Here is a 9910-nt window from a genome sequence, read left to right as displayed (position 1 = left end):
GATACATTCACCTGACATTCCTTATGGTATATTGGAATCATTGCAAATACAATACACAAATATGTCTAAATTAATTATAGGTTTGAATAATAATACTAAATCTTTAAAACTAATTGATCTATCAAATAATATTTTTGATAACAGTTGTGCTAATATTAGTTTGAAAATAGAAACATCCAATTATATTAGTAAAATTATATATAATGAGTTATATAATTTACTTTTATAAGTTATTTTTTATAAATTTTAATTTAGAAAATAACATTTTTAACTAATACTTATATATTCTTTTGTTATGCTGTCAATAATTAATATATTAATAATGATTAATTGATTTTTTTGTATAATATTAATATAATGAGTAATATATAATTATCATATTATATAATTAATATTATAAAACTTTTAAATAAATTATTAAATAATAAAGTGTATTTAAAGTATTTAATGTTTTAAAATAATATATTAACTTTTATATACTTTAAAAATAATGTAAAATTTAGTGAAAATTAATTGTTTAATTAGTGAATTTATTGTACTCAAATGTAATATTACTAACATCAAATAAATAATTTATAATAAAATAAATCGAAAAATAGAAATTAATTATAAATAATTACAATTAAACATCTCTAAAAATGTATATTTAGTTTAAATAATAAATTGCTAAATGTTTTTTTTAAACTTATACTGTACTGTATTAACTAATTGTATTTCAAACTATACATTATTATATGTTTAATAATTTAATTAATTTTTTAAATATATATAACAGTTATTTAGTTTTTATTGATTATAAAAAATGATTTTTTTGAATCATGTATTACTGGTGATAGTTGTGATGTCGACAGTAATAAATTGGATTCAATCGGATCTATTTGTTTTTGATGACAACCAACAGTTATTGTATCCAAATCTTAGTCATCCCTGCAATCAAGTGGTCAATAAAGTGGACAAATGTTTGGACAGCAAATGGGTCGGTGCTGTCAATGGTATTATTAGTCAACAGAGCTGTTGCAAAGCCAGAGAAAGAGAGTGTTCTCATAAAAGAGTGGTAAAACAGACTATTATTAGTATTAAACATCAATAATAATAAAACAACAAAATTATCAATTAATTCAATTAATATCTCAATTAATATCTCAATTAATATCTCAATTAATATCTCAATTGATAGCATCGTTTCTGTTACGAACAATACACGGATCTGTTTTTTGGATCCATATTCAAGAAATGTAAAAACAATCATCTGATTAGTGATTTTGATTTTTGTAGACAATATCAGTTGAAAAATACAGTCAATATAACTGAAGAGACGGACACCTGTAAGATATATATCCCGTGCTTTGATAATATCGATGCCACAGTTCCGTCAATGTTTATCAATGGCCGAACCACTACACAGAATCCGTGTAATGATAATACTAATGTCAGAAATCGAAACATGGATTATCACCGACACATCCAAACTAGTATGACATCAGCGACAGTCATACCTCCTGTTCCTTGTATTTCAAACATCAATCCAATGTTGTGTAACATCAGTATTGGGTCGAAAATTAACAATTGTCTCATTAAAAAGTGGAGTTTGACATCAGATAAACCAATAGATTTGAGACAAATTACTATTGAATATTGTTGTTATCATCGGGAGTACACATGTATTGTGAAACGATTGGTATTTTTTATAAGCAATTAAATTGTATTTTCTGACAACTATTAGTATTTATTTATAATTTTATGTTTTTTTTGTTTCAAAATCTGATAGTTAAGTAAATGCAATACTAATGAATGGAAACAGTTATATAATAGTTTACATGAGGACAACATAGTGGACGCGTGCAATGAAATGGCCAAAATTGATGACAAATTGTGTAATTTATTTAAGACAAATAGTATTACCGACAGCACATGCCTACAACACATACCATGTCCTTCCTGTTAGTTATCCTAAACTGATTGCTGTAATTATCTTAATATTTGTTACAACAAAACAAATCTATTAGATATTATCTATTTGTGATTTTCATACCTAAATACAAATACAAAACCAAAATATTAATTAATTTTTTTTATAGTTAATATAAAAATTAATGTTATATAATATACTAAATCTTAATTTCTTAAATGTCTTAATTTAAATAAAAATTAAGGAAATTTATTTTATAAACTTTTTCATTCAGTATTAATATCATATGAATTAAAGAAAAATATAAATACAATAAACAACTATTTGTTTTCTTATTATTTTATAATTTATAAAATTTATTCAAACAAGAAATCAATTTTCGAACAAACTTTTTTAGAAAAAGTAGGTTCACTGAAATCTATATATCATTTCCAAAATAGGCGGAACTAGATTTTTGGGAATAACTTCTCTATGGATTGGAATTTAACAAAAATATTTAATATGGAAATATGGTTTTCTGGGACGAATACATTAGTTTTGCTACTTTGTATGTATACTGGCACTGGTATGCTAGCACCGGGATGTACGATATCTCATAAACTATAAGATATAGGAAAATTCTTTAAAAAGCAAATTATACATCTTTTAAAATGAGTTGACACGTGTTTTGGCAATTTTTAATTAGTTTTTGTAAAAAATAACTTTATTCATTAAAAAATGAAAATTTCAAAATCTCATAAAATAAAAGTGTCAAAGTATTTTATATTTTTATTAATTTTAATAAATTCTACTAGTTTGTCCCGCGCAACATGTATAGCCGTACAATTCTTTTACTAATTTTAAAATATTTACCATAAGTAATTTGAATGAGACTTAATTTGTTTATACAACTACTTCATAACCTAAAGTAACAAAACTACTGAACCAATACACATTAATTCGACTAAATTTTTGAGAAATTTTAGTTTTTATATATATAAATAATTTTAATAAAAATTGAAAATTTTATCATTTTGCGAAAAAAATTTGCATTTGAAAAAAATTTACAAAAATTTAACACGTAGCTAACCTCCCGGTGCTATAAACTCACACAGTATAACAAAGTGTAATTACACGACACCAGCCTACCTGTCCCTAAAACTTACCAGTGCTCAACAAAAACATCCCTTAGAAATAGCATTGCTTTAAATTAAAATTGAAAATTTTTGCATTTGAGAAAATTTTACAAAAATTTAGCACAGGTAGCTTACCTCCCGGTGCCCAGTAACTCATATAATATAGCAATATTTTATTACACAGCACCTGCCTACCTGTCCCTGAAACCTACCTGAGCTCAATAATCATTTAAAATTTCCCATAGAAATAACATTGCTTTAAATTAAAATTGAAAATTTAACACAAATTGAAAATTTTTGCATTTGAGAAAATTTTACAAAATTTAGCACAGGTAGCTTACCTCCCGGTGCCTTATGACTCATACAATATAGCAATATGTTATTACACAGCACCTACCTACCTGTCCCTAAAATCTACCTGAGCTCAATGTACATTTAAAATTTTCCATAGATAAATAAAAATTGAAAATATAACAATACATTTTTAGGTTTGAAATAAAAATATGGTTGTTGATGAAATGTGCACGCATACACACACAGAGACTATTATCTTAAAGTGTTATATTGAATATTGATATCTAATTTATTTAGATTTGATACCTCACATGACTATTTTTTTATTTTGTTATACTGAAATATTTCATACCCCACATGTTTATAGTTGAGTTTATTTTGATATACTGAATCATTTGAAACCTCACATGTCTATAGTTTATCTTTTCATACTAAACCATTTATACTTCACTAATAAGTTTAAATTATTAATCTATAATAAAGTGTAAACATATTTTATGCCCTAAAAGTTTGTTTATGGCAATGCTTTATAGTATTTTCACTGGTTTTTACTCAAATGCTAATTTATTATTTTTTAAATAACTTTAAATTTTACTTAAATAATTAAAAATATTATTTAAAATTTATTAAATAACAAATGTTTGTTATAAATTATAATGTAAATATGCAGTTAAAAATAATATAAATCATTACATAATGAAAATAAAAATTATATTTGAATATTATTTTTATAAAACTATTAAATTAAACATTTTTACTTAGAATAAAATTATAAAAACAAGTATTACTTCTATAATAACTATAATTAACAAGTATTTTGTTATATAATTTTTTTTATAGTTATTACAAAATTGTTTAGTAACTAATTAATTTTTTACATTTATTTAATGATCTAATGATAAAACATCTTAAATTTATTAAATAAAAATAATGTCATAAATTGTAATATAAAAATGAAGTTAAGAATAATTAAATTCATAACAATGAAAACAAGAATTATATTTCAATATTATTTATATATAAATATTGAATTCAATACTTTTACTTTGAATAAATTATAAAAAAACAAACTTTGTTTAGTAAAAAACAATTTTTATTATACTGTTTTAAAATATTAAATTTTATTTTTGTTTGGGTTTATTGTATAAAAAATTGAAATGAATAAATTTAAATAAATCTTATAAATACTGAAAACAAGTATTACTTCGATAACAGTTAATATTTTGCTATACATTAAGTTAAGTCTGATTTTAACTACAACTTGTTATAAAAAATGTCAATTAAATCATTATTTTTTTTAATTAATTTATATGTATTGTATAATAGCATTAACGCTAAAAGTGAATCATCTCAATGGATAAATTTAATCAGTAATTATAATTCTGTTTTATGTAACGAAAATAATACACGAAATTTTATAAATTTGAATTTACCGTTTATAATGTATGATAAAAGCAATTGGATTGAGAATAATAAGTATGAACTTTCGGCCAATTATATTGGCATTTGTAAAAATACTACACTTGGTTTTAAAATTTCTATCGTTTTAAACAAACACATAATTCAATATTATGGTAGAAAAAATTTAATCACATTAATTGAATTCATTAAAACTATCAAATCTTCTATTATTCAAATTAATGATAATGAACTAACAAAATATTTAAATGATAAATCACCTAAAATAACTATGTCGTGTTTGTATTTAATTGATAATTACATGCAATATGAAATTGTATTGTATTATAAAAATGCAATTAATTTCTATTGTCATGGACAAAATGTAAGTTATGTACATTTACAAAATTTTAAAATATTAACTTAAATGTTATTCATTAAATTTAATAATTTACAGATAACATCAATTAAATTTTCTATAGATATGAATAATGGATTTAGAGATGATTTAAGAAATAAGTTGGCAATAAATTATACTTTAACTGACTTCAAAAATATTATGCCTTATATTGTACTAAGTATCACAAAATTTAATATTTTTGATGAAAGAATAATAAATAAGTCAAAACAAACTATTTTTGGATTTGGAAATACTAGTACATGTATTGGTTATATTACTAATAAAGCGTTTAATATTGCGATTTTCAAATTGTATTTGAATCAAAATAAAAATTTTAATACACACGAAAAAATAAATTTCTTAAAATACAACATTATTTGGATCCATACACAAGATATACCATTTGGTATTATGCAATCTATACGCAAAACATACAATGATTCGACATATATTGGTCTAAATAATCATCAAAATAAATCAGTTAAACTAATTAATTTTAAGCCTATGATTATTTGTGACGATTTATCAAACATTGATGGGCTAATTGATCAAGCAAAATATGTTAGCGATTTTATTTTCAATGATTTATATCAGTTATTAATGCTTTGAATTTATGTTTATTACAAAATATTTTGTAACAAATTTAGATGCAAAGCATTAATAACTTTAATAATATTAATTAATGTCATTGAAATTAAAATGTATAAGTTATGCACTACACCCCAACCCGTGAATATTATAACTACTACTGTTGTCCAACAGCCACCACAACCAATGCATCAGACATTAAAATTTAAGAGTCAACACCACAGACACCACAAGTATATGTAAAGCCAATAACAAAATCATCGGCCTATCGTATGGCCAGTTAAAAGCTTTCTGTATGAACTAACTAAATGTTATCATTATTTTTTCATATATGTATTGTCTAATTCAATGTTTATCAAAAAATTTGCTAGATTTAGATATATCTAAAAATATATATTTTTATTTTAATAAATTGTTTAATGTTTTTCTCACTGTAGAGCGTGTGTTAATTAATTATTGTATTTCAAACTATTACAATATATGTTTTCAATAAATTTATTTTTAATATATACTAGTACATACCCATTTTAATATTTTTATATGTTTAAAAAAATAATATATTTTTATTTTATCAAAATTACAAATAAAATTACAATACGATTATTTAATTTTACTCTCTCTCTCTCTTCTCTCACACACACTCTCTTTAATTTAATACATAAATAATATATATTTATATTTAAATTAATTAATTATTAATAATTATAACAATCGCGAGACCAGTTGAAAAATCATTGAATATTATTGAAAAATTTTTATTACGTCTCGCGCTATCTTTAATTATTTAAAAATATATAAATTAAAAAATTAAATAAATAAATAATACTAGTTTGTCCCGCACAACATGTCTAGCCGTGGAATTCTATTACTAATTTTAAAATATTCATCATAAGTAATTTGAATGAGACTTAATTTGTCTATATAACTACTACATAACCTAATGTAACAAAACTACTGAACCAATACATATTATTTCGTCTAAACTTTTGAGAATTTTTAGTTTTTATATATATTTAAATAATTTTAATAAAAATTGAAAATTAAATCATTTTTGCGAAAAAAATTTACATTTGAAAGAATGTTACTAAAATTTAGCTCAGGTAGCTTACCTCCCGGTGCCATGTGACTCATATAATATAACAAAGTGTAATAACACAAAACCTGCCTACCTGTCCCTAAAACATACCATTGCTCAATAAACGTTTAAAATTTCCCATAGAAATAACATTGCTTTGAATAAAAATAGAAAATTTTAATACAAATTTAAAATTTTTGCATTTGAGAAAATTTTACAAAAATTTAGCACAGGTAGCTAACCTCCCGGTGCCCTATGACGAATACCAAATAGCTAAATATAGTTACACAGCACATGCCTACCTGTCCTAAAAATCTACCTGAGCTCAATAATCATTTAAAATTTCCCATAGAAATAACATTACTTTGAATAAAAATTGAAAATATAACAATACATTTTTAGATTTGAGTTAAAATATGGTTGTTGATGAAATGTGCACACATACACACAGACAGATAAAACTATTATCTTAAAGTGTTATCTTGATATTATTCATGAGATAGTAATGTATTGTTATCTGACAAAACACAAAACTTTTTTTAATATGGAAAGATATATATATATATATCAGGGTTAAGTAAGGGGGGTAGGGGGTAAGGCCAAAATACCCCCCCTAGGATCGAGATTTTGAGATTTTACCCCCCAGATTTTTTGACCAATTGGGAAAAATTGTCACTTAAAAACGAGGAGAAATGACCCCCCCTAAAATTTCGGGGTCATAAAAATAAAAATATATATCTATAAACTATAAACATTAAGTATTATTTAAAAAATTAATTATTTTAAAAGTTAAAAATTACTAAAATAATAAAAAAAACTCATAGTGTATCATTAATGCTTTTATCAACTATTTTTAAGTATTAATTTTTGTTAAAATTTAAGTTTTTTTTAAATTTTTAAGTTTTTTTTATTTTTGGAGAATTTACCAATTTTCCTGGGAATTTATACGGGAACTTGCGGGAACTTTATTGAATTTACATGGGAATATTCGGGAATTTAATGGAATATTAAAGAATTTTCTCTTGACCCCCCCTTGATTTTGGATTTTTGAAAAAATTGTCGTTTAAAAATGCAATAAAAATCTTACCCCACCCAATACCCCCCTCCAAGATTTTTCGAGAATTTTGTAAATTTTACCCCGGTCTACGCCCCCTAAAATCCAAAACCTTGCTTAATCCTGATATATATATATTTGTTTTTGATGACAACCAAAAGTTATTGTATCCAAATCTTAGTCATCCCTGCAATCAAGTGGTCAATAAAGTGGACAAATGTTTGGACAGCAAATGGGTCGGTGCTGTCAATGGTATTATTAGTCAACAGAGCTGTTGTAAAGCCAGAGAAAGAGAGTGTTCTCATAAAAGAGTGGTAAAACAGACTATTATTAGTATTAAACATCAATAATAACAAAACAACAAAATTATCAATTAATTCAATTAATATCTCAATTGATAGCATCGGTTCTGTTACGAACAATACACGGATCTGTTTTTTGGATCCATATTCAAGAAATGTAAAAACAATCATCTGATTAGTGATTTTGATTTTTGTAGACAATATCAGTTGAAAAATACAGTCAATATAACTGAAGAGACGGACACCTGTAAGATATACATCCCGTGCTTTGATAATATCGATGTCACAGTTCCGTCAATGTTTATCAATGGCCGAACCACTACACAGAATCCGTGTAATGATAATACTAATGTCAGAAATCGAAACATGGATTATCACCGACACATCCAAACTAGTATCCAATCAGCGACAGTCATACCTACTGTTCCTTGTATTTCAAACATCAATCCAATGTTGTGTGACATCAGTATTGGGCCGAAGATTAACAATTTCTCATTAAAAAGTGGAGTTTGACATCAGATAAACCAATAGATTTAACACAACTTACTATTGAATATTGTTGTTATCATCGGGAGTACACATGTAGTGTCAAACAATTGGTATTTTTATTATCAATTAAATTGTATTTTCTAATTCTAATTTTCTAATTATTTTCTATTAGTATTAACTTTTTATTTATTTACAATTTTATGTTTTTTTATTCTAAATCTGATAATTAAGTAAATGTAATACAAATGAATGGAAACAGTTATATAATAGTTTACATGAGGACAACATAGTGGACGCGTGCAATGAAATGGCCAAAATTGATGACAAATTGTGTAATTTATTTAAGACAAATCGTGTTACCGACAACATATGCCTACACCACATGACATGTCCTTCCTATTAGTTATCCTAAACTGTTATTATCTTAATATTTGTTACAAAAAATTACATCTATTAGATATCTATTAGAGACTGAAAACTGACCTGATTTTTCAGGTCAGGTCAGGTCAGGTAAAAGTTAGGGCTAAGGTCAGGTACGGGTCCGAACACCAAAATTTTTTGGTCAGGTCAGGTCCGAAAATTTTTTATTCACTATTTAAATGACAATTATTACAAAATATCAAAATCAAACACAAAATTTATTAAATTATTATTTATGAAATATTTGTATAAATAAAACATAAAATATTACAAAATATCATATTTTGATCTAATAAATAATGGCATATTAACTTTATTAGTATCTAAGTTAGATCTACTATCAGTTATCGTTAACCCGAGTAATTAATTTAAACAAATTTGTTGTGTGTATAGTATGAATAAAATTGTTTTCTGATAAAATTATTTTCGGACCTACATAGTCAGGTCAGGTCAGGTCAGGTAAATTTGTACCCTATGTTAGGTCAGGTCCGAGTCCGAGATTTTAGGTATCAGATCAGGTACGGGTCAGGTACGGGTCCGAAACTTTTCGCTCTCTAATATCTATTTGTGATTTTCATATATATAAAATAATTAAAATACTTACGATACTTAAGTTTTTATGTTAATAAAAAATCATTGGATCTAAAAAATATAAAAAAATAAGTTATATTAAAATGGTTAAAACATATAATATGATAAAATGGATTGTAAAATTTACCATAATTAAAATATGATGATAATAATAATTAGTGTTAATTTTTAAAAAATTAAAAATGTAATGACATGTTATTTATATATAGATGAGATGATTATGAAAATTTTTCTTGAATAATATGTATTAAATAAATACTTATTGTCTATTGGTA

At 24.2% G+C, this 9910-nt stretch overlaps 1 protein-coding gene across 1 annotated transcript; it reads left to right on the top strand.

The window, feature by feature from the left end:
• The first annotated feature begins 837 nt into the window (after positions 1–837).
• On the top strand, positions 838–1946 carry LOC128961357 (uncharacterized). Its single transcript, XM_054307589.1, has 3 exons — positions 838–1054; positions 1178–1678; positions 1769–1946. Exons 1-3 carry the CDS (start codon positions 842–844, stop codon positions 1943–1945), a joined length of 891 nt encoding a protein of 296 aa, XP_054163564.1. The 5' UTR covers positions 838–841; the 3' UTR covers position 1946.
• Positions 1947–9910: the final 7964 nt, after the last annotated feature.

This window comes from Oppia nitens, unplaced genomic scaffold, assembly GCF_028296485.1.
Source record: "Oppia nitens isolate AA-2021 unplaced genomic scaffold, nextdenovo-longstitch-racon4-pilon3 scaffold5_pilon_pilon_pilon, whole genome shotgun sequence".
NCBI lineage: Eukaryota > Metazoa > Arthropoda > Arachnida > Sarcoptiformes > Oppiidae > Oppia > Oppia nitens.
Note: the sequence above shows the minus strand (reverse complement) of the source record. Positions and strands in the feature narration are given on the sequence as shown.

Bases quoted from the DNA above. Each gene is read 5' to 3' on its own strand.
- LOC128961357 (XM_054307589.1), top strand. From the start codon at position 842: ATGTCGACAGTAATAAATTGGATTCAATCGGATCTATTTGTTTTTGAT. The intron at 1,055-1,177 runs GTAAAACAGACT...CTCAATTGATAG, and splicing joins AGTGTTCTCATAAAAGAGTG to CATCGTTTCTGTTACGAACA. The intron at 1,679-1,768 runs GTATTTTTTATA...AAAATCTGATAG, and splicing joins CATGTATTGTGAAACGATTG to TTAAGTAAATGCAATACTAA.